Source organism: Punctularia strigosozonata, assembly GCF_000264995.1.
Source record: "Punctularia strigosozonata HHB-11173 SS5 unplaced genomic scaffold PUNSTscaffold_14, whole genome shotgun sequence".
Taxonomy (NCBI): Eukaryota; Fungi; Basidiomycota; class Agaricomycetes; order Corticiales; family Punctulariaceae; genus Punctularia; species Punctularia strigosozonata.
Window position 1 is genome coordinate 261,043 of NW_006767446.1, and position 23,622 is coordinate 284,664.

The 23,622-nt window shown below is 55.1% G+C and overlaps 7 protein-coding genes across 7 annotated transcripts; 3 read left to right on the top strand and 4 right to left on the bottom strand.

Moving 5' to 3' along the window:
• Positions 1-49: 49 nt before the first annotated feature.
• Positions 50-1,564, bottom strand: PUNSTDRAFT_55056 (S-adenosyl-L-methionine-dependent methyltransferase). The gene is made up of 5 exons (XM_007387482.1): positions 1,336-1,564; positions 1,197-1,277; positions 676-1,137; positions 531-612; positions 50-481 (listed from the first exon to the last, which is right to left on the bottom strand). The coding sequence occupies exons 1-5, from the start codon at positions 1,398-1,400 to the stop codon at positions 290-292; spliced, it is 882 nt and encodes a 293-aa protein (XP_007387544.1). The 5' UTR covers positions 1,401-1,564; the 3' UTR covers positions 50-289.
• Positions 1,565-2,536: 972 nt separating this feature from the next.
• Positions 2,537-3,978, top strand: PUNSTDRAFT_46988 (uncharacterized protein; the record flags this gene model as incomplete). Its single annotated transcript, XM_007387483.1, has 3 exons — positions 2,537-2,729; positions 2,795-3,778; positions 3,833-3,978. 3 exons carry the CDS (start codon positions 2,537-2,539, stop codon positions 3,976-3,978), a joined length of 1,323 nt encoding a protein of 440 aa, XP_007387545.1.
• A 948-nt stretch (positions 3,979-4,926) lies between these two features.
• PUNSTDRAFT_107428 (general substrate transporter) lies at positions 4,927-6,883 on the top strand (the record flags this gene model as incomplete). The annotated part of the gene is made up of 6 exons (XM_007387484.1): positions 4,927-4,994; positions 5,049-5,129; positions 5,189-5,550; positions 5,616-5,933; positions 5,989-6,226; positions 6,284-6,883. The coding sequence occupies 6 exons, from the start codon at positions 4,927-4,929 to the stop codon at positions 6,801-6,803; spliced, it is 1,587 nt and encodes a 528-aa protein (XP_007387546.1). The 3' UTR covers positions 6,804-6,883.
• Positions 6,884-8,023: 1,140 nt separating this feature from the next.
• On the bottom strand, positions 8,024-9,559 carry PUNSTDRAFT_137826 (uncharacterized protein; the record flags this gene model as incomplete). The annotated part of the gene is made up of 1 exon (XM_007387485.1): positions 8,024-9,559. The coding sequence occupies one exon, from the start codon at positions 9,557-9,559 to the stop codon at positions 8,024-8,026; it is 1,536 nt and encodes a 511-aa protein (XP_007387547.1).
• Positions 9,560-14,043: 4,484 nt separating this feature from the next.
• On the top strand, positions 14,044-16,676 carry PUNSTDRAFT_75110 (aconitate hydratase; the record flags this gene model as incomplete). The annotated part of the gene is made up of 7 exons (XM_007387486.1): positions 14,044-14,159; positions 14,210-14,318; positions 14,371-14,400; positions 14,463-14,630; positions 14,682-14,937; positions 14,987-16,027; positions 16,093-16,676. The coding sequence occupies 7 exons, from the start codon at positions 14,044-14,046 to the stop codon at positions 16,674-16,676; spliced, it is 2,304 nt and encodes a 767-aa protein (XP_007387548.1).
• A 321-nt stretch (positions 16,677-16,997) lies between these two features.
• Positions 16,998-21,608, bottom strand: PUNSTDRAFT_107434 (ARM repeat-containing protein). Its single transcript, XM_007387487.1, has 20 exons — positions 21,437-21,608; positions 21,196-21,386; positions 21,018-21,132; positions 20,599-20,771; positions 20,365-20,541; positions 20,079-20,311; positions 19,559-20,023; positions 19,479-19,500; positions 19,387-19,422; positions 19,238-19,328; positions 19,030-19,186; positions 18,748-18,977; positions 18,549-18,689; positions 18,252-18,494; positions 17,906-18,196; positions 17,812-17,853; positions 17,633-17,761; positions 17,352-17,570; positions 17,219-17,283; positions 16,998-17,157 (listed from the first exon to the last, which is right to left on the bottom strand). The coding sequence occupies exons 1-20, from the start codon at positions 21,491-21,493 to the stop codon at positions 17,055-17,057; spliced, it is 3,180 nt and encodes a 1,059-aa protein (XP_007387549.1). The 5' UTR covers positions 21,494-21,608; the 3' UTR covers positions 16,998-17,054.
• A 171-nt stretch (positions 21,609-21,779) lies between these two features.
• Positions 21,780-23,451, bottom strand: PUNSTDRAFT_55063 (uncharacterized protein). The gene is made up of 9 exons (XM_007387488.1): positions 23,311-23,451; positions 23,235-23,249; positions 23,108-23,171; positions 22,937-23,049; positions 22,767-22,881; positions 22,615-22,707; positions 22,463-22,563; positions 22,320-22,407; positions 21,780-22,267 (listed from the first exon to the last, which is right to left on the bottom strand). Exons 1-9 carry the CDS (start codon positions 23,376-23,378, stop codon positions 21,914-21,916), a joined length of 1,011 nt encoding a protein of 336 aa, XP_007387550.1. The 5' UTR covers positions 23,379-23,451; the 3' UTR covers positions 21,780-21,913.
• Between the last annotated feature and the right edge of the window lie 171 nt (positions 23,452-23,622).

Sequence of the window (23,622 nt, forward strand, 5' to 3'; positions counted from 1 at the left end):
GCTATTGGGTGGACCAGGAGGGCGTTCGGCACAGCATTGGCGATGTGGGAGAAGGTGATTGACGCATCGACGAGGATGGCGCCTTGGGTGCCGGCATGAGCGTCGGAGACGAGGTATGGTTTGATTGCGGGGCCGCAGCACAGGAGGATGCCATGGGGGCGAAAGTGATACTCCACGACTTCCCGCGTGTCTGACTCGCAAACACACAAGTACATTCTATATTTGTTTGTAGATAGTGATGTAGCGTTGCGATATCACAGAGTAGCCGTTGATGCATGCATACGCTGGATTACTCCAATGGTTCGTAGTCAGCTTGGCGTGATAGAGGGTATACAGTTGGCTTTCGCCTTTGTTTCTTCCGCGCGAGGACGACCAGGGTCTGATAGGGAAACTCGAAGATGCCGGCATCCTTGTCAATCCACACCTTCTCCTCTCCCTTGCGAACGATCTCTCGAACGGTATCTTTGACTTTATTCTTCTCCTGTAACACCCGTCAGTACTTTTCTGGATCGCAACGAGAGTGCACGCACGTCTTCGGGAAGGATCGCGATGTATGACTTGGAGCATACACGGTCGACCACACTGTCCTCCGTGCTTGTGATGGCGTGTTCCCTGGCCGTCAAAATGTCAGGGCACCGTTTCCCTCCGAGTTGGAAAAGATGGGATAGAGCGTACCAGGTCTGTTCGACAGGTTTCTCGAAGTACTGGATATAGTTGGGAGTATCGAACGTGGCGCGCCAGAGGCCGAGGCGGAACTGCGGGGTGCCGCCCTCGTGTTGTTCATACGCGTCTCTCAGCTCCGCCACCCAGCGCGCCTTCTCCCGATCCTCCAGGTTCCACACGAGGAACACCGCGCCTCCCGGCTTGAGGATCCTGGCGAACTCGGCAGAGGCGGCGTTGTAGTCCGGGCACCAGTGGAAGGCCTGGGCGATGACGACCGCGTCCGCCCAGCCGTCTTCGACGGCGGTCGTGTCGAACGTGCCGTCGCGGCAGGAGATCCGGGGGTCGTGCACGGTCTTGTTGAACTGGTCACGCATACCAGAGCTGGGCTCGATGGCGCGCAGAGCGCCGAGGGCCGAAGACCATGCCGGGTGAGCGAGGAGAGCACGGGTGAATATGCCTGTACCACTGCCGATCCTGTATCACCGTACGGTCAGATGCAAAGATCATTGGCAATAGAGGGTGGAGACACGTGCTCTACGAGGTTCAGAGAACCAGGCGACGAGATCTGGTCGCGGATGTATTGCAAGACTTGTGGCTGGTACGAAGGACGCGCCCTGGGAGTGTATCAGTCACAGTGACCGTATAAACCGAGAGCCGAGAGCGGTGACAAACCGATCATAGAGCTCGTTGGTTCCTGCGCCGAATCCGGTCGCTGCGACGTGATGCACGGTAGACATGGCTCGTTTGGATGACCATATGAGCGACAGGCGGTGGGCTTTATAGCAGCCTGAGCGAAAGCTGAAGGATACAGACGCAAACAAGGACATCTAATGGTAAAGTCGACCTCTTGGAGCAGATTAGATCCACATCGCACGCCTCAAGCACAAACGCAATTGCGGAGGTCGCAACCGTCGTGCAAGCCGAGGATTACAGCCACCGGCAACGGGACCAGGAGCCGAAAATAGCCTTCCCTGCCGATGCGATGGCGCAGATGACCGCGGGACCTTCCGGATACCCTCGTACACCAGTCACTAAGCTCCCTAAGTATGATGGAAGAGGTACGAAATACTCTTTAGTGATGAAGTGAAGCTCTTCGCTTTGTCTCTCATCTGGACGGAAATGCGCGTCGCACGTACGGTACGTGGATGCATCGCGTTCTGGCAGCGGGCAATTCCATCGATGACACGTGCTTCACGCTGTGTTCCCGAGAGTTATAAGTCTCTGTTCCTCGGGCGTAAGAACAAAGGCCCCAGAATTTCGGTTTTTTATTCATCTCTCTGGCGCAACTCGGGGTAGTGAAGAGGCCAATGCGAAAGAAAAGGCGAACGGTCTAATGCATATTTAGTAAACACGAGGCATCAGGCGTAGGAAGAGCCTGAAGGGTCCTGGTCAATCCGCATGGCGGCAAGCAATTCCTCCAATATTGCCGTATGACTCGTTTTATCACTATTCGGACAGGGAGCGGAAACAGGACGAGTTTGAACTCGAGTACTTACGTACTTGGCATCGACGTAGGCTCTGACCTTTCCGTGACCTGATGGTATATATGCTAGCCAGGAACTTGGAGCTGTAGCAGAGTTGCCATGCGTGCGCTGCTGCTCTCAACGTATTTAAGGGGCGACTCATAACGCAAGACGAAGCATGTCTTGCGTCCCCCAAATAGGAAGTCCGCCGTCGGAGACGGGCTTGGCGGACATTCCCACGTTTCACCGTCTGACTCGCTACGAGCCCACGACCTGTGTGCCTAGCCCGCTGTTATGTATAAGTACTCAACCATGGCGAGCAATTTCCGCGGGACATACGACGAACGCTGCCTCAATCCAGCTGGCAAAGCTCCATACATCACTCGGAAGATCCTTCTATCGGTACAATCATGGGCGGCTCGAACATGTACTGCACCATCTGCGGCGGCCCAACGTGTCAGAACTTGACCTACGAAGAGGAAGAATTCAACGATTTTGTGACGTTCGACGAGCTGCCCGGGGTCATATACGACGACGCGCTCTGGCTCAGCCACTCATCGGTGGTGATCTACGCGGATTGTCTCAGTCCTCCGGGAGAGTACGGTTCGCCGAATTACTCCAGGCTCGTTCTGTCCATAGTCTCCGCGTGCTGATTGACAGCTGTGCAGACTGGGGCGCGTACTGCGTCCGTGCGGCGAGCGGAGACGAGGAAAGCGACGACGACGTGCCCATGGCGGATGTCGCCAAAATGGATCCCGTCCACAGGCCGGTGGATACGAAGTCGCCCCTTGGGCCGGGGAGGTACAATTGCGACAACACAGACGAACCTCTCGCTCACGAGCTGTGCATACGTCTCGCAGCGTGCTGGGCAAAAGAAGCGCATCCAGACGCGTTCCCCGGGAAGGGGAAGGCGGATCCAGCCAAATATCTATGGGACGACCAAGGCCCTGTATGTCACTGGGCCTGCCAGGCCGAAATTCACCCGAACGACGATGATCACGACACGAAGGCGTATCTGGCCCAATCCAAGGTCGCCAGAAAAGCCGCGGGTAATCCGAGCCAAGTCGACATCTGGAGGAATTGGTCCCGGTCGTTCAAGTACGGCTACGAAATGGAAGACGAACAGGGATGGAAGTGGCTCGACGCGTGCGGGCAGGAGTACGAGCACGAGACCGCATTCGGGGTCGTGCATCTCAAGCGCCCCGATTGCTTCCCCGCTGTGCACGACCTCCCCCTAGACACGCCCGGTATATCCCCCACCTCCTTATTCCCGTCGTCCTCCCACTTTCCCGCGGACGTCGTGCTGAGTATCGTTGCGGACCTCGATGGCCCGGGGTTACGTGCGCTCGAGCGCACGTCCCGGGCCTGGCGCGACTTCCTGCGCTGCCAGCTCGCGCAGCGCCACATCTGGCTACCGCGCGTGAAGGAGTTCCATTACGCACCGACGGACGCGGACTGGACGAGCAGCGCGGACGTTGTGAGGCAGGCGATGGGGTCTCCGGAGCGCAGGGCGGCGGTTGACTGGAGGAGGTACTACAACGACTGCAGACAGAGCTCGAACATGAAGAATCGAGCAAGGGTATGGGACTCGGTATGGCAGATCAGCCACTGGCTGGATCACTGTGGGTGCAGCAAAAGGTCGGACGACGGCGGTGAGTCGGATGCATGAGCCCGTAGACGTGAGTATTTTCCCTCTTGCCTCCCAGCCGTGAATGTGATGTGCTTCGGATCGAAGGACTGTTCCAGCCTCTACGCCTTCATCGGGTCATTGGGTTGCTTATGCGGGTCGTGGCGATTGATGGAGGATCTCCGACAAGGCACGGTTAGCGTCAAGTCGGCACCGGGGGAGTGATTTGTTGAGTAAGCATGCCGGCAGCCGGAGCACAGATTCGTACAGCGATCTGTTGGCGATCTGCCTTCGAATCAACTTCGAATCGTTAGTAGGTTATGTTTGAATCGCTTATCAACCTGCGGTGAGTTCCCTGTTGACAGTTTATGTCGTCTGAGTGATGCATGTACATCAAATGTACATATGACTCCAATGGTGTTGTTTCTCTTCGACTGCGTTCGTTACCCATGAGTTGGGGCTCTCGTCGTCCCGCGAGGCTGACTCACATTTACTCGTTGGCCGGCCAGCGCTGACATCCGAGCGAGGACGATCCAGGAGTCATTTTGATCCACTATGCCTCGAGGTTCACGTCACATGGACCCTCACATCACTAATGATCTTCACGATCTACCCGAGCGAGATAGGAGCAAAGATGTCATCATAGGGGCACTCGTTCCTGAGGACGCTCTGCAGAACCGTTTATCCCGGCGCTGCAGGGCGGGGGTGGAGTTGAGTACCTTTGATTCTGTCGTCGTTCATTCTGCATTACGAGGCCCTCTAAGCTTTCCTTGGACACCGAGCGAAGCGTCATGTTTCTCGTAATGTTCCTCTGAGAAAACGCACTAAGACATCTCCTGACACGAACGACTGAATCGTTCGCTCGGACGAAAGCGGGGTCGGCGCGGGGAAGCCGTAGGGCAACCCCGGCCCGGGGCTCCGGATGAGCGGTTTCTCCTGGTCTCTCCTGCCTTCCCCGCATCTCGCGCCCTCGCTCGTCTTCAACGCTCGGAACCCCCCGGAAACCGGGCCCGGGTTCCGTTTCGTACCCCTAGCTTTCCTGCGTCTCGCGTGTCGCGATGGGTGTAAGATGGCCAGGAATTTTCAGATATAAAAGACGCGAATAACTCTCCGACGAACCTCGTCATCCGACTTTTCCCCGTTCCCCTCCTCCTCATCGACGACTTTGCAACGATGGCACCCGCAACGGGACGACGATTATATCGCACAATCAACTTCGTGGCTGGCCTCGCCATCTTCTTGTGGGTAGTTGTTCTCAAGGGATTCTGCATGACGCTGACGGAAGACTCGTTCAGCTTCGGTTATGACCAGGGAATGATGGGAGGTGTAAACACCTCCCCAGATTACGTCGAGGTTATGAAGCTTGGATACTCCACGTACGTGTCTCGCAGTCACGCATCCTCACATCGTTCCGCTTACCGACTTTGCACTCAAGCTACGAAGGCCCTTCACAAGGCTATGTCGCCACAATCACCCACCCTACTCGCCAAGGCGGCATCGTCAGCATATACTACTTAGGCACCCTCGTCGGCTGCCTCATGGGCGGCGTATTGGGCGACCGACTGGGCCGGATCAAGTCGATGTTCATTGGCGGCCTCTGGGTCCTCCTCGGCGCCACTCTGCAGTGCTCGGCGCAGAACATCTCATGGATGCTCTGCGCGCGCATCATCAACGGTATTGGCACGGGCATTCTGAATGCGATCGTGCCCGTATGGTCGGCGGAGGTGGCGACGCATACGTCCCGTGGCGCGTTCATCGCGATGGAGTTCACGCTGAACATCTTTGGCGTCGTTGTCGGTCAGTACTCATTTCGTTCACCTCAACAATTGACCACGACTTGCTGACTCGCATCTACTGTCTAGCGTATTGGCTCGAATTTGGACTTGGCTTTGTCGGAGACGGCAGGTCGCAAGTTCGCTGGAGGTTCCCCATCGCCTTCCAAATCATCCCCGTGCTCGCCTTCATGGCGTGCTTACGCCTGATGCCTGAAAGTCCCCGGTGGCTCGTCAAGGCCGGGCGGCTCGACGAGGCGAAACAGGTCTTGGGCATGCTTCGGTCTGAGGATGGCAATCTTGAAGACAAGAAGGTCGTGTCTGAGTACACTGATATCGTGGAGGTTGTCGACCTCGAGCATGCGCACGCGTCGCGGAACACGTATTGGGCCATGTTCTGGGGCATCGGTGAGTATCAGGCTATGAGAAGGTTGGATGTGCTCTGACTGACTATGTTCCTTAGGATCTGGTGACTTGCACGTCGCGCGTCGTGTGCAGTTGTCTATATGGCTGCAGATCTTTCAAGAATGGGTCGGAATCGCGGCCATCACCGTATACGCGCCTACTATCTTTGCCGAGGCGGGATACGACGCTCGTAAATCGCAATGGCTTTCAGGTCTTAACGACGTCACATACATGCTCGCAACGTTGATGGCCGTGGTCACCATTGACCGCTGGGGCCGTCGCGTGGGCCTGTGGTGGTGAGTTGTCTTTTCGCAAGCCGGTAATGAGGCGGTGGCTGATAAAGTATATCACAGGGGCGCTGTGGGCCAAGGCATCTCCCTCATTCTCGCCGGCGCGTTCGCGCGTCTGCTGAAGGACAACCCGGCAAAGGCGTCACAATACGGCGGCGCGGCCGCCTTCTTCGTCTTCCTCTACACCGCCATCTTCGGCGCGACCTGGCTCACGATCCCGTGGGTGTACCCGACCGAGACCTTCCCTCTCGAGGTGCGCGCGAAGGGTAACGCGTGGGGCGTCGTCGGCTGGTCGATCGGCAACGGATGGCTCACGCTCCTCAACCCGGTCATGTTTTCCTCCATCGGCGAGAACACGCTCCACATCTTCGGCGCCGTCAACTTCCTCACGATTCCGATAGTGTACGCGTTTTACCCTGAGACAGCGAACAGGACATTAGAGGAGATGGACCTGTTGTTCGCGAGCGACAGTCCGTTCGTGTGGGAGGAGGAGAAGCACTTTAAGAAACTGAAGGAGGCGCAGGTAGCGAAGCACGAGCAGGAGAGGAGCATGCATGAATCGCATGCGGTGTCGAAGGCATGAACGTGTGATATGATACACGATGTATACTTAGATTCTGTTCTTTGTGTAGTTGTGAGGTATATTCATTAAAAGTATAATCTGTGGATTTGACTTGAATGTCGATAAGAACGGTACTTTGGCGCAGTAACAAGGCGCAGTAACCTCCGCAGTGACCTGATAATGAGCCAGGCGTTTAAGATGTCGTCATAGCAGCGCATCTCTCATAGCCGACGTTATTACAGGGTAACGGGCGTGGCATACCTTTGTCGAGAGAAGTCGGCGTGTTCTTCCAATTCATCCTCGCCACGCCTATAAGTATGTCCAACGATAATGGCATCACACACAACAACTCATGAAGCCTCCTCTATCGAAACTATCGAAACTCGCAACACCACCAAAGAAAAAAATGAACGTCCACTTCGTGTCGGATTCTCCGCGCGACTCCATGATTCTCGACGGTGCTACGGGCACGCCACTCTTCGACGTGTCAACCTCTCGGAATATCGGTCGAGCAACAACGACCATACGTGCGGGACAAGCTGGCGTGGTCGCTACGATCGAGTGGCATGCGTTCAGCAGCACGCAAGTCACATACCGCGATGCTTGCTGGGACGTGGACTCGTGGCTCAGAAAAGTTAGGGCATATTCGGGAGGCCAGTGCCTATTCAACAAGTCTCTCTTGCGAGTATGCTGACTGTTTTGGGGCCACAGGCCGAGGACTTTCCGAGCGCCGAACGGACTTACTACATGTGGGAGCAAGATGGGCGTACCATGAGGGTGAGCATTGCGTGCAATGTTCAGGTATCGACGGAAACTGGTCAATCTACGATGTCGACCCGCTATCAGCTGGTCGATACCCAGTCGCGTATGACCGTTGCGCAGTAGCACCGTAAGCGGCGAGGTTTGCTGTCAAACGGAGACCTTGGGTTAGATGTGCAGCCAGAGGTTCTGCCCATCTTGGAGCTCGTCCTTCTCTCGTTCATCATAATGGAGTGGACGGCGAGGTCTCGTCGTCGCGCTGCCGCAGCAGCTGCGGGGTAATAGTGCAGCTGACATCTTAAATTGAAGGACATGATTAGTACCCTCCTCCACTCGTCTCAATAGATCATGCACATATATTTGACCGCGTTTACTGCGTTGTACATGGTCAACGTTCTTGATGATGGGCCTATATCAAAACTTATGAGCGAAACGTCACGTCGCGATGATGAAGAAGCCCACACCTTACCTTTGAAGCCTTCCTAGTCTGAGTCTTCGAAACAGTCGACGATGCGTAGCTCCGACGCAGCATGACGGAGGACACGCACGTCCGTGGGCTGAACGCCGCCGCAGCGACGTATAAACACCCTATCTACCCTCCGACCCTGCGTCGAACGGTCAAGCAGGTACTTTTGGAAGATGAGCAGGTCCGAGCGAGTCAATAGAGGACTGTGGGTGAGATGGATATGGTTGAAGGGAAGTCGCTCTACAGGAGATTCCGAGCCTAGGACTGTGCATAGAATCCGTGCATAGAAACCAGACGCCCGAACCAGAGGGATCGCAGGCAACGCCTGCAAGATAGTAAGGAGCGAGTCCTTTGTGGGAGAAGCGACGTCGTCGAAAGCTGTGTCATCGGGGCATTCAAGAATCAACTCGTTGATGGTCAGAAGGTCGAACGCTCCGCAGAAGTCCGGAGTGATCCATAGCACGCTTTTCCAGAACGAGACGGCGCCATCATACATGGATACGCTGGCGATTGGGGCATCGACTTTCTTCATCGGCCAATCCACTTCTGCTTGAGAGGCGTCGTACCACTGCAACAGAATGCATTCGTCCGAGATCTTGAGAGTGCAGTATTTCCGAGGGGCATTCTTGAAGCGATCATCAACGGACGTCACGATGGATGAGAAATGGGCGGGATACTGGAGATCTGTTGCACGATTGGCGCTGATGTGGAAAGAATACGCAGCTGAAGCAGTACAGGGCATCTGAACGGCCGCAGAGATATAGTCACACACGCGAATGTCGTCGACAACGTCCAGGATTCGGAGATTAGGGAGGGATATATGTGAGCGATAGCGTTGAGGAGGGGGTGGAGCGTTCGCGGCATTGCGAAGATAAAGGCGTTGCAGATTTGACATGTGACTGAGCATATCGCACAGTTTGCTCGAGGCGCAGAGATGTCGGCCTTCGATCGATAGCTCCTCGAGATTGTGGAAGGAGAAAGGTTCCGTAGAGGAGAATTCCAAGCCTGAGACATGGTACATCCGAATGGACGAGAACATGATGCTTGGAAGCTCGAAATCCCAATGCCGCACGCTTCCCCGCACGACAGAGATCATGAGCGTTTCAATATTCCGGACGTTCGCTGCTACCATCGATGATAAAATGCGAGTGGCCACTCTCGGCACGGCTCTGAGGTAGAGGGCTTCCACTCGAGCCACGTCGGATATCGTCTGTAACACATGCATCGCGGCAGCAAAAACCACCTCCCCATTCCCTCCATTTGCGCACAAAACGATGCGAAGGTCTTTGGAGTACTCCAGCATGAATTCGGTAGCACGGACATCAGACAGGTCGAATTTGGTCCACAGAGCTGGGACATCCCAGGCTATATCTTTCCAGCGATGACAGACTCGTGTTATCGAGCCAAGGAAAGGAATATCAGAGTCCCAAGGCGAGTTGGACCAGATGGCGAAGCAAAAGATGCGAATCAGCAGTTCGGTAGGGAGGGTCTGGATGTGGGCGAGTTTTTTGCCTTCCACAGCACTGTTATGAGATTCGTAAGGCGGTTCCATATAACCCCACTTCTATCCGACGTAAGTCATATGCTAAAGGTATACAATCAACGTAGCTCACTAGCTGCTGAATGGTCCGGGGTCGAGCTCCGGAAGACGAGCTGCGATGAATCGGGCGGGATTGCAGGGAGAGAAGCATTCTCTCGCGTCGCGTGTTGCCTTTACCGCTTTATACCCTCAGAGGCTCAGATTTGTCATAGCAGTTCCAGAAAGAGCTTGGCATGTGTTTGTTGCGAACACTTCATTTGGTCGCCAACGGTTCGCCGTTGACATACTGTACTTTTACGACCGTAAGTTCGGCCAGGTCGGAGGGGGACAGGGGACACCCCCCAAGTTCGGGGCCGTGGGAAGTTCATCCGCAGCCTGCCCGGGGGACACGTGCTTACGAGGTCAGATTTTTTGATCACACGGTCAGATTTGAGACTCTCACGGTCAGATATAAGGTGTCCCGGAGGTTCGGAGTGCCAGGGGACAGGGGACAATAAGTTCGGTTCGGGTGCCCCGGGGACGCGGGACGAACTTACGGTCGTAAAAGTACAGTATATGAATCGGTGAGTAAGGTATAGCGTGACGATGATGTTACACGGTGTTTACGCCTCCGACCCCCTCCTCCGACCCACGACCAAACCTGCAGCACCGACCTACCTTCAGCGCTTACTTCCTGAGTCGTTCGGCTGCCATCATCAATCTAGAGTCATGCATGCATCGTGCTTTTCCATCTGAGATTTGGTAGGTAACCTACCATATATAGATATATTGCTATTTCTCTACTTCAAGTAAAGATCTAATTTTGACGGGGACTTTAACAATTGATATGGAATTTCATAAAGAAAAATGTACAAACGTATTTTGTAATGAAATACTCTGGTTGTGACCGCGCTCTTCAGAAGGTTGCGGTCTAGCACTCAGACTCCACCAAATGCGCGCGTATCCGAGTCAATGATCGGATCTTTTTTCTCCGACTTCTTGTGACACCTTCGTTGACATACACCGCACCACTATGAGCTACTCTGCACGCAAGAGGAAACTCGGCTCTATCTCCAGTTGGTTAGACCCTGCAGGGTTCGTGTTTTTGCCGCATTTTCCGCGCATACTCGTGTTTCAGGGGCTTCTAGGGCAAGCTGGGACATAGATTCGCCAACTTGCGGCTATAATTGCATTGCTACGCTTTGTCTACGCGCATCTCCGATCTTGTGCAGTCAATACGATGGTTGTCATCGTGGTCCACACGTTTCGTCGGGCGAAATTCTCCCCTGTGGTCCCATACGCCATATAAGACGGTCCCCACAAGCCTTCGACCATTTTATTGTCGCTCCTTGAGTTCTAATATGACCTCAAGCGCAAACGCTTCCGGCCCTGCTCTCATGGCCTGCCTAGCAGAGTTCCACAACGCGCACCCGAAATTGCCACTCACTGCCAACAACTGTACCGGCGGTCTCGTCACCGACAGCCTCATCTCCTTCCTAAACCTTTCATCGACTGCCCGAAACACCCTATCAGAGATGTCGTCGTGGTCGAACTTCGTAGCCGCGTACTGCCTGAGCCCACCTGTGTGTTGAATTGTCCTTAATGACATCAGCAGCTGAAGAAGGCTAACAAGTATTGCTGCGTACACTTAGCCCGACGATGGCTGCCCTTTCGGTGTGTGTCCTAATCCTGACATTGCAGGTAAGCATTGTCTACTCTGCAACCGTGGATTGCATTACTGACATCTGTGCTAAAAGGGCTATTCGTTCGCATCGCGAGTATGTTTATCGCAATCATTTTGTATTCACTGTCTTTGATGCACCACACCGTTTTATAGCCTATATAACGGCACTGTACACCAGTGGGCTCACAGTACCTGATCCAGTATTTGGCTCTTACTTGTGCACACTTGCTTCCGCAGGCTACCTGATATTTTACTCGAATAAGAAAGAAGACACCGAGGACGGTAAGCCGTGTCCATCTCACCACTTCCTGTGCTCATGATGATATATTTATAGCAATCAAAGGGCACCTTGCCTTAATCGGCTGTCAAGTTCTCGCGGGACTCATTGCTTTACTCAAAGGAGAGCTCACGCAATTGCACGTCATCATCTTGGCTCTTTTGTGTGGATCCCCGATGACATGGCAGCTAATCATCTACTCGATTGGGTATTCGGAGAGCGTTGCAGAATACTTCAATCGCTGGGGGCTTCAGACATTCCTTCCCTGTGATAGACGTGCGAGCTTCAATGGTGGAGATGCCCAGGGCCAGCGACAGCATTCCAGTGAGGAAACGGCGAACACAACAGATTATCACAGTTCGCTCTCCGTATCGTCGATCCGTCGTGACATGCCTTTTCGAAGCATCGGAAAACATATGAAACGTCTCACACAATACTCCATTCCATTCATAACAGCTGTGGTGGCAACACTTTGGGCCACCGTCGCAGCCATAGGACTTGGCCACCCTCATGCCATCAAATTCTCCCAACCTTCTTGCAATATCGCCTCAATAACACCTAGCATCATCACCTGTATCACTCCCGTGGGCCTGGTTGTTGGTGGTTGCGTCCAGACTCTCATCTACAAACGATTCAGGCGAGCTATCAGAGCCATTCGGACAGCGACGGGTATTGACACTTGTGTCTCTTTTACCATTTAAAGGAATACCTCTACATCCCATCCAGCGTTAACCTATGCTATACAACTAATGATCGCTCAAGCACCAGTCGCGACTGTGATCTACACATGCTACGTAGTTTGGATTACGGCGATGGAGATTTATATCAAGGGTATCCCAGATCGGCACATCACATTCTCGTTCGGACAGGTAAGAAACAGCCACTCCGTAACACGCCTTCTCGATGTGAACGCTGACCAAAGATATCGTCATGGTATAGTTCCTTGCGTTGTTACCGGTGTGCCTTGTCATGATATCGTACATCAGAGCCATCTGGTCGATGATGATCTCCGTGGAAGACCGTGTGATAGCATTGGTCTTGGAGGAAGAAGACCGGTCAGACGAATTGGAGACTATGACATCCCATCCTGGATACCCGGGTCCTCGTAGCACACCCAACCCTTGATACCAAGATCTTCATAGTATATCCCCTCCGGAAACCAAGGTCCTTATAGTACGCCCCTTGCCGGGCACCAAGCTCCTTACGGTACACCCCCCTTCCTGATACCAGGGTCCCAGCCGGGATACCAATATCCTTACGATGCCCAGGCATTCTGTTGATATAGATGGGGCATAGCATGCAGTATCCGTCATCGAAACCATCACCCCGAGGTTGTATCCATATCACGATGATGTATTTGAATTGGATTACACGGCAAATACGTATTCCTTGACGGACCCGCCGAAGAAAGTTGGTCCCACATACTCGGCCCGCACAATCTGAAGCTCAAGTACTTCCCGCGGTCGCGCATGCTCCGCGAGTTGGGCACGAGAGCTTGAGAGTGCCACATGTTTCCCGGCTTCCTACATACCTCAACCGTGTCAGGTTATACTCGCGATTTCAAGTCGCAATTGATGTCGTCGGGCTTGGATGAATGCTCGTACTTTGGGTGCTGAAAGCAGAAACTCGTTCCAGGCCGCTCACGGGAACGGAAAACCGCGACTTGCGAACCTTCCGTGCAGGATCGGTCGAAGTGACAGCACTTTAGTGGGTCCACGCCAAGCCAGAAGGGGAGACACTAGTCCGAGTATGCGATTATTGAGGCGGATAGAGACGTCTGGCATTTGTTTTGATCCACCGAGGTGTCACGCACCGTAGAAGCCATAAGGACGCTCGATGGTTCAAGAAAAGTCGGATAGCGGGCATCACGCAACACAGGACACATTCCATGGTCCATGAAGTCCATGAGGAGGAGACGCAAGGCCAACAGGTCATCGCTGGTCATCGAGCCCGCATGTTGAGCGACGGCAGCGTCGGGAGTCGAGAGGGAGATCCGGCAGCATCACACTCTCCCGGCCGTACCGCCGCGGTCTCCCCGAGAAGTGGCCTGGGTCCTATCCATCCCGAAGGCGTGCAAGTATAGCGGATGTCGTACATAGCTGGCGAAACCGACGTCAGTAGCCTAGCGAAGTCGGCGACGAGCTGGGTTTCCGTTGAATGACTCGGCAGGGTCGGGCAACGGGAGCTCGGGAGGCTCGGCAGGGCGCGTTCCGCTGGCGGGAATGCAGCGGCGCGGAGTGGCCAAGGATATGCGTTTCCCCGGACGGCGCGGCCGGCGGGGACGGGCGTCGAGCGGATTGGCTGCAGCGGGGATTGACGGCGGTGTAAACACCGTGCTCCCATTGGCCATCCGGCTGCACCGAGTCCTTTATCACGGGACGCGAGCCAGCGATTCCATCACCGCGCGTTGAGCCGGGGAACTCCGAACGCTTTTCTTCCCCCTTCCTCTCCATCGTCGTCTGCCAACGCGAGCTCGTCGTAGCCCGCCTCGTCGAGCACACGATGTTCAACCTCACTCAGCGAACCGCCCACGCTGTGCGGCGGCTGGCCGCCGGGATGGCCACCGCCGCCGAACGCATCGGTGACACCAAAGTGCCCATGTCGCTCCTCGAGAAGGGAGCGTACATCAACTACCAGCGCATCGAGGACAACCTCGCCATTGTTCGTAGCAGGTAAGCGCGAGCACGGCTTCTACTGTGTGCGTTCGTACTAACTGCAACAGGCTCAACCGCCCTCTGACGCTCTCGGAGAAGATCCTGTACGGGCATCTTGACGATCCCCATGGCCAGGACATCGTCCGTGGCACCAGCTACCTCAAGCTTCGCCCTGACGTGCGTATGCAGCAGCTTGCGCAGATATATGCGTGTCTAACACCTCGAGCAGCGTGTTGCGTGCCAGGACGCTACGGCTCAGGTTAGTCCGGTCGCTATCTTTGTGATTCGCCTTCTGACGTCATATTCCGCCTTCCATTTCAGATGGCGCTCCTCCAGTTCATGTCGGCTGGCATGGACACAGCGGCGGTCCCAACTACCGTCCACTGTGACCATCTTATCGAGGCGCAGATCGGCGGTGTGAAGGATCTTGCTCGCGCGATCGACATCAACAAGGAGGTCTACGACTTCCTTGCCACGGCTACGGCTAAGGTGAGCAAACTGTCACAGGCTCATTTCATCATCCCTTACGATGTACTTCAGTACGGTCTCGGTTTCTGGAAACCCGGTTCTGGAATCATCCACCAAATCATCCTCGAGAACTATGCCTTCCCCGGTGGTCTCATGATCGGTACGGACTCGCACACCCCCAACGCCGGTGGTCTCGGTATGGCCGCTGTCGGTGTCGGTGGCGCGGACGCGGTCGACGTTATGGCTGGACTTCCTTGGGAACTGAAGTGCCCGAAGACCATCGGTGTTGAACTTAAGGGCAAGATCAGTGGCTGGACTACACCTAAGGGTACGTTGTCTTGTCACCAGTATGGACCGACCATCTGACCTTCCCGTAGACGTCATCCTCAAGGTTGCTGGCATCCTCACGGTCAAGGGCGGCACTGGCGCAATTGTTGAGTACTACGGCGAGGGTGTTAATTCGTTGTCCTGCACGGGTATGGCGACCATCTGCAACATGGGTGCTGAGATTGGTGCGACCACGTCGATCTTCCCCTTCAACCACCGCATGCAGGACTACCTCACGGCCACCAAGCGCGCGGACATTGGCGAATACGCTCAGCGCTTCTCGCACAACCTCGTCGCGGACAAGGGTGTCGAGTACGACCAGCAGATCACCATTGACCTCAACGAGCTCGAACCCCACATCAACGGCCCCTTCACCCCGGATCTTGCTACTCCCGTCTCCAAGTTCAAGGATGAGGTCATCAAGAACAACTGGCCAGCCGAGCTCAAGGTCGCTCTCATTGGTTCTTGCACCAACTCGTCGTACGAGGACATGTCCCGCGCCGCTTCCATCGCCAGGCAGGCGTCCTCCCACGGTCTCACCACCAAGTCCAAGTTCACTGTCACCCCCGGTTCCGAGCAGGTCCGCGCTACCATCGAGCGTGACGGTCAGATGGCCGCCCTCGAGGAGGTTGGTGGTCTCGTCTTGGCAAACGCTTGCGGGCCCTGCATCGGTCAATGGGACCGCAAGGACGTGAAGAAGGGCGAGAAGAACTCGATCATCACCTCGTACAACCGTAACTTCACCGGCCGTAACGACGCAAATCCCGCCACGCACGCCTTCGTCGCCTCCCCCGACATCGTCACTGCGTTTGCGTTTGCCGGCGACCTCCGCTTCAACCCCCTCACTGACGAGCTCACCGGCGCCGACGGCAAGAAGTTCAAGTTTGACGACCCCAACGGCCTTGAGCTCCCGCCCAAGGGCTACGACCCCGGACAGAACACCTTCCAGGCCCCTCCTTCCGACCGTGCTTCCGTCCAGGTCGCTGTTGACCCCAAGTCTGACCGTCTCCAGCTGCTTAAGCCCTTCAAGCCTTGGGATGGCAAGACCCCGACCGACCTCCCGATCCTCATCAAGGTCAAGGGCAAGTGCAGTACGTATTGATCTTTCCTTAGACTTCTGGTGATTATCATCGCTCAATCGCCGCTCCACCTATAGCGACCGACCACATCTCCGCCGGCGGCCCCTGGCTCAAGTACCGCGGCCACCTCGAGAACATCTCACAAAACTGCCTGATCGGCGCAATCAACTCTGAGAACGGCGAGGCGAACAAGGTTAAGAACCAGATCACGGGCGAGTACGGCGCGGTGCCGGCGACGGCGGCCTACTACCGCGACCACGGCATCAAGTGGGTCGTCGTTGGTGACCACAACTACGGCGAGGGTTCGTCGCGCGAGCACGCCGCGCTCGAGCCGCGTTTCCTCGGCGGCCTCGCGATCATCACCCGCTCCTTCGCCCGCATCCACGAGACCAACCTCAAGAAGCAGGGCATGCTCGCCCTCACGTTCGCCAACCCGGACGACTACGAGAAGGTCCGCCCCGACGACCGCGTCGACATCCTCGGCCTCGAGACCTTTGCGCCCGGCAAGAACCTCACGCTCCGTCTGAAGCACTCTGACGGGTCGCAGGAGGAGCTCCCGCTCGCGCACTCGTTCAACGAGGGCCAGATCGAGTGGTTCAAGGCAGGCTCCGCGCTCAACCTCATGGCCGCCAAGGCGAACGAGGCTAAGGCCTCCGCATAAGTTTTTGCTTTCTTGCATAGCAATCAAAGATGTACGGATGGCACGTGCCAGGAGCGGGAGTCAGTCTCGCTCCTGTATGCCTTTGCCATCCCACAGTAGATGAAATGGGCTGCTTGCTCTCAGTCAAAGTGTCTCTGGTCTCTTAATCACGCTCTCGGCATCTCCTTTTTTTTATATCCCTGTGTTTTATTGCCTCCATCCCTGACGCATGCTGATTATATCCGAGCTTCTCACTAGTCTAGTTACACTTGTTACCTACGCTAGCAGTCGTGGACGATGATCACGAAATGAAAACGGATTCGGAAATCAAATTCGGGTTGCTCGAGCGTTCGAAAGTGTGAGTACATTTGCGTTCACCGAGTGTGGTATGTACGTATGTTACATGGTGACTGTAGCGTATCCGAACGTGGTTCCTTCCAGTCCTCGAGCTACCAGCATAAAGTGGTGTGCGGCGTCTCGGGTCTTCTTCAATGAGCGCGAGCTGCGTAGATCATGCGTCTCATGAGCTCAGATACTCCCGAGCAGACAGTCGGGCCACGTACCCAGCCAATGCTTTCACCAGTTTCTCTTTCGCTTCCGGCCCTGCTTTCGACTGCGGGAAGTCCTCCTGCACGACAAAGAGCCAGCGACAGTCAGCCGCAGACAAATCGTAAGGTGAGCGCATGTCCGACGTACCGCGAAGAGGATCTGCGGTATCCACGTCCTGCATTGCTCCGGCCACCTGCTGAGCAGCGTCGAGAGCAGCTCGATGAGGTTCGGCGTGCACGAGCGCGGGGCGAGCCCCGCGAAGCCGCTCAGGATCGCGCGGAGGATAGCGTAGCCGTACGTGAGCGCGAGGGTATCTTTCATCTCGGTGACTTCGTCGCTTGACGACGTCCGATTGACGAGGGAGGCCTGGACGTATCAAAGTGAATATTCCGTGCGTATGTGTAGCAAGTCGTGCGGCCCGGACGTACGAGGAACGTGGAGGCGGAGACGAGGGCGTAGCGCTCTTGTAGGGAGAGCGCTTGGATGGCGCAGCGCATGAGAGAATCCAGGTGGCCTGGAGGTAGTCTGTAGAAACTCGCGATGAAATGGATCGCGATCTGGGCCCCGTCAAATATGCATACCCTGAGCCTGTACGTGACATGCTGACCTTTTCCATGCAGTCGAAAAATGCCTGGACGATATCCGGGTTCTGCGAGGGAGACTTATGAGGTCGAATCTGAAGGGGTCACGAGGAGACGTACTGCTTCCATGGCTCCCGCTTGCCCGAGGAAGTTGAGCGACGTTTGTAGAAGAACTGGCAGTAAGCTCCCTACAATCGCTTGCGCTTCAGGATTGGGCGCAGGCTTGAATGTCGACAGCAGTGGCGGCGGGTTCAGCTGGATCATGAGCATACTCGCCAACGATAACCATACAGCTGTCAGCTGTTGTTGCGCAGCGAAGCACACAAGCTCCAGCAATGCCCCAGGCGGCAACGATATAATCGTCATGTCTGCATATAGTGCAGTGATGGATTTGAACAAGTCGCTTAAAGCCTAGCGAGAGGTTAGTCAGTCCCGCACAGCGATAACGGAGAGTAAGCTTTCGTACATCGCTGATTGCCGCATCGGAGGACCAACGCTTGACAGTCTCCTGGACAGCACCTAGTATTGACTCCCGAAGCTTGACCATCCGAGGATTTTGTCGAGCAGCTTCCAGTTGTCGAGTCTCCGCTTGGATCTCGGCTTCTTCATCGGAAGATAACAATGAATCGGTCATACGCGTCAAGCCCTTAGCCACCCCCGACAGTGTTTGTAGCTGGACTATAGCCATTGCCTGAGCATCTTCCACAGCCTACGACGTGACCTCAGACCAGCTCTGTACTGCGCGGATGATGGGAGTGCTTACCTGTGCAGGCAACTGTAACGCCTGCCACAGCTTCGCCACTACCGGGCCGACCATACCGTCGATGGGCTCGATTTCTTGCTCGGGAGGCAGAGCTTGTATCACGCTAGCTATCGACTGCAGTACCTTGCTCTTCTCCGTATCCTAACCGCAGATCGCGCTCAGATAGATGAACATTGACTACACGCACGCTAGCACATACCGGCACACTAGACAACCCTGCGTTGAGCTGGGCGAAGGCGCTGATATGAGGCGCAAGTGCCGCACGATTTGCATCACATAGTTCGCGAAGTGCGTTTGCGGCATGCAAGCATAGTCCTGGTTCGCTGAGAGCGGCCACAACGTACGAAACGGCGTTCATAAGCAGAGAGGTTTGCTGGGTAGATGTCGGAGGTAACGTCGATTGCGTCATGAACCAAGTTGCATATTCACCTGCATCGGGAATGAGAATATGCATCTGTGTGCGGATGACGGGAAAACGTACCGATAAGGCCTAAGGTTGTGCGGCGTACGCGATCATGACTGGAAGTCGGCAAGCGACCTAAGATATCGGGTCCAAAGAGGCGCTCTAGATGGGCGTTGGGCTCTACGGGAACAGCCTCTTGGATTGACATTATTGAGTGTAGCGTCGCTTCAATCTCCTACAGCCCGTCTTACAATTGGTTCTCGAAGTTGGAATCGATAAAGCTGACCTCCCATTCTTGCCCGTTCTGATTGCGCGCAAGCCGCTCTTCCAGGTCAGCCAAGTACAGTCCCAGCATGTCGTCCCGGAGTATATAGTAGCTGATCGTGGTGTGTCAGCATCAAGCAGAATTGTGACAGGATAGAATGAAATGCTTACGCGTTGATTAAGGTATCACCGACATCGCGTCGATAGCTGGAAGGAGAGCTATCAGTCGACAAGCTCAAAGAAGAGCAAGCGAAGCGACTGACACCTGGAACTTGTCTTGTAGGTCTGCACGAGGGGTGTGAATATCAATATCGTCTAGGAAAGCGGTAGAGCCATATCCCACCTTTCGTCCAACTGCTCAGCACCTTCGTAGGTGGCCACACGATCTTTCGCCTTAGTACGGTGACCAGCTCTACGTACACCGCTTTCGCGACCTGCCATTGATCTTGTTCCTGCTTGTCGGTGGTACTTCCGCTTTTACTCCGGTTTACTTGCTCCTCCTGCTCCGCGTCGAAGTCGTATTCGACACTCCACAATGTTTCCTGGAACAAGTACCAGAACCCAAGCGTACTCTCGGAATCTTCCTCGTCCACTCCGTAATACCCGGGAAGGGAGGTGTAGGAGAGCAAAGACCGCAAGAATGTTTGGACTAATTGGCCCTTGGTGGCTGAAACAACCGGTTGAGATTGTAGCGAGGGTTCCATATGCGCGTTCGAGGCAAGATTGTTCGCGAGGTATTGTATCGAATGATCTCCGAGCGCCACGAGGAGCTTGCAGAACGAGTGAGAGACATCGTCGACGATCCCAGCTGTGTGACCATGACCATGTAAGCGGAGGTTCGGCGAAGCCGGAGGTGATCGCACAATTTAGAGTTTCTTGGATGATGGTGCCTCCCCAGCTCGCGACCCACTGGAGCAAAGGTTCGGTAAGGGTCTTGACACCAGCACCGTCCGCCATCGATGAGTTGGACATTATTTCCTGAAGCGCGTCGGAGGCGGGCACGAAGATCGACTCGTCGAACTCGATGCCTTGCTGGCCGGGGGTCGTCACAGGCGTTAACAACGAGATGAGAACAGGGATGAGTGGGGTGATGTCGCTGCAAGAGCGCGAGTCAACATCGGACGGGAAGGAGAGAACTCGAGAGTGTACTTTGCTGGTAATGTCGGTAGCCATGCCTGGAAGCACTTCAACGCAGCGTGCGACTCGTTCAATGAAGAAGTGGTAGTCGTTCGCTGCATGCGCTGGGTGGCGGCATTGCCTACTGAGGACGAGATCGCCTGCATGACGAGCGGTATAGCGTCCATCAAAGACTGTCGCATACGTGACCTAGGCGTTTCGGACGCATCAGAGGCAGGACCGCGAGTACATGGCTGATTGACGAACCTGTGAAATCCAAGGAGATCCGCTCTGTCGACTTCCTCCGCCACGATGGAGAGGAAGTCCAATATCTGTTCGGCAGAGGCTCCGCGGCTGGAAAATGACGTGCAACAAGACACTATCCAGTCTGACCATTCGCTTTGCTCTGCGGGTACGAGCTTCAACGCGAGTGATGTGACCTACGTGGCACCTGTGGTCAGCGCGTTCGAGAAAGACAAAGGCATGGGACAGGGGAGTACTTGGCAGCGTCAGGGAAGAGTGGCAGATCGGTCGCATGGGTGCTATGCGTGAGGTATCAGCATGCGTTTGCTGGGAACCACGTTGGATGTAGCTAACGGAGAGACACCTGTATGCGCGGAGCTTGATCCTTCTGCCACTCCCTGATATGCACGAATATGATGTCGAAAGGGTTCGGTGACACTTACGGCGACAGATAGTTTCCTCAAAATCACTTTGTTCCTGCCGAGCACCATTGATCCACCCGTCAGTTCCACCAGCAGATCCTTCAAGTCAAGGGCATTGTCTTTCGGAAACGAATCCCTGTAATGATAGGGATAAGTAGCGACCCGAGGAGGGGAAGAACATCGCCAGGAAGCCAATTACCAATCTCGTGCTATCTTCACCTGCGCTGTATGCGCTCCGAAGAATTGCACATTCGGATCCGGATCCTCCAGGAACGGCACGACAAGTCCCCATGCCTCGGGCCGTTTCTGGATGTCGAAGAGGTCTTGCTGAAGGGTCCTTTGCGCGTCCGCCGAGACATGGGCTTGCGGTGAATACGCTTGTTGGATGAGCTACAAGCTTCGGATTCAGGAATGTCGAACGAGCGCGGTTATTTCTTTACCTGAGCTGCCTGTTGTACGTCGACAGGCGCGAGTGTCGGTAAGAAGGTAGTGTTCATAATCGGTTCGCTGTTATGGGCGCCAAGAGCGCCTCAGAACGGAGTCACAGGCCACTGAAATGCGTTCGCAAGCAGCCCGGCCTAGTGTCAACGTTCGAGAGTCAAAGATGCAACGATATGCTAGGTTCCCAGGTCAGTTGACGAGGTCGTCGTGGTCGATTAAGCAAGAGACATGGTCAGCAGCCACATCTTGCCAAAGGAGAAGTTTGGACGATGAGGATCGGCAACCATGGCCACCTTGCCTCACCGGCTATATACAACATTACTACATAATGAGCCTTGACATACTGGCAATGGATCTCATACGATCTCTTCAACGGGACACGGAACATTTCCGCATAGTCTGTGTAAAATATACTATAACATTTTATTCCAAAATACTTTTCCTCCCTGCGACCCGATGTTTCCAAACCCCCAACTCTAAACGTCGGCGCGGAAATGCGCCGCGCCGGGCACCTTGAACCGCGGCATCACCTTGTCGTCCGCCTCGATCGGCGATGGGTCCGTGGTCGAGTGCGAGTGGCCCCGACCGTGCAGCGGGATGACGTCCACGTCGCGATACTTGTCCTGGGTAACGGTGATCGATATCGGGCCGCGCGAGCGCGAGTCGATGTGGACGCCGCCCGAGGAGCTGGTCACGCCCCGGGAGGAGTTTTCGGCGCGCTTGCGGATGGATTTCCGGGCGTTGAGCATGGCGAGGAAGGAGTTCATGTAGAGCTTGGTGATGAGGAAGTCGAGGCCGAGGTAGATGAGGTTGTTGGGCATGATCGCGTACTGCCTGCAGCGTTTAGCGGGCAATCGTGCGACGAGTATGGGCAGCACTCACGATGAGCACGATGGCCAAGGAGCAAGCACTGGTCAGAAGTCCCGTGCTTAACACCCAGAAGATAAGCATGTTCAACATCGAGTTAGTCCTGCGATGAAGGTCAAGACACGACGATCATTCGCGGTGCAGAAGGCGAAACTCACGGTTTGAACATGGATTTGCCCATTTGGAGGTAATAGCACATGCAGGTGGATAGCAAGATATCTATCGCGGTTGCTGTGCTAAACGACGCATATAGCGCCCACTGAAGACGGTTCGTCAGTCCAGGAATGACGATGAATACGAGAGAACGTACCCTAGCATCGTGAACGCCAGAAAACGTCTTGATCTTCGCGACTTGCACCCCTGCGGCAAGCGCCACGCCCCATGCTGCGACCACCGCAACACCCTGGGTGCGACGCGTTAGAATAAGAGAAGTCGGTCGCATTGCCGGAACCGCGTACTCACCACGATCCCCGGAATGAATTTTCTTCCTCCGCTAAGACGATATATTCTGATGGCGTATAGCGTCTGCACTGTCGGTAGCATGATGTCGGTGAGGAAGTTTTGAACCTTCATGCTCCTGATCGTACTGCGTCAGGAAATGATGTTCCAGCAAGCATGCGTGAGGGGCGTACCAGATGAAGTTGTCGAGTGCTACAGGGTCACCCCAGTTGGAGACGAGGTAATAGTACACGGCATGGCAATTGAACCCGAGGATGAGCGCGTCCAATATCCATACAAAGGCGACCTGACGAACGGATAAGAGGCCCGAACACTATGAAAAACTGCAAAATCCTGGTACGTACAGCTGCCTTGAGCGATCTGCTGTCGTTTTCGTATCGGTTGTAGTAGTAATACAGTTGCAAATTGCTGGTGATACCGAACGCGAATGAGCAAGGTCCGTGGCGGGGTGGGGGAGTAGGCGATACGCACGAGATGCCAAATAATCTGACAAAGGGGGAGAGCAGGATCAGCGTTGATTAACCCCTGGATATGTGAGCACGCGCACATTGCGGACGCCACGAGTCCTATAAAGGTAGCACCGAAGGTGTTGTCCATCGTGACAGCAACGGCCATGACGAGACCCTATCGTCGAACACCTGGCCTGGAACGAGGGGTCGGGGGAAAGGAAGGAACGGGTAGGATCGAGGAGGGGACTGGAAGATAATATGTCGTCGAAACAAATTCGACGCGGTGAAGAAGGAGCCGGGCGGGAAAGCTTGAAGGGAAGAATTATATCGCATGGAAATTTAGACTTCGACGTCGGCATGCCGTGTTCGTTGGAGTTTGGGGCGCCGGGAGCGCCCAACCTGTGGACCCG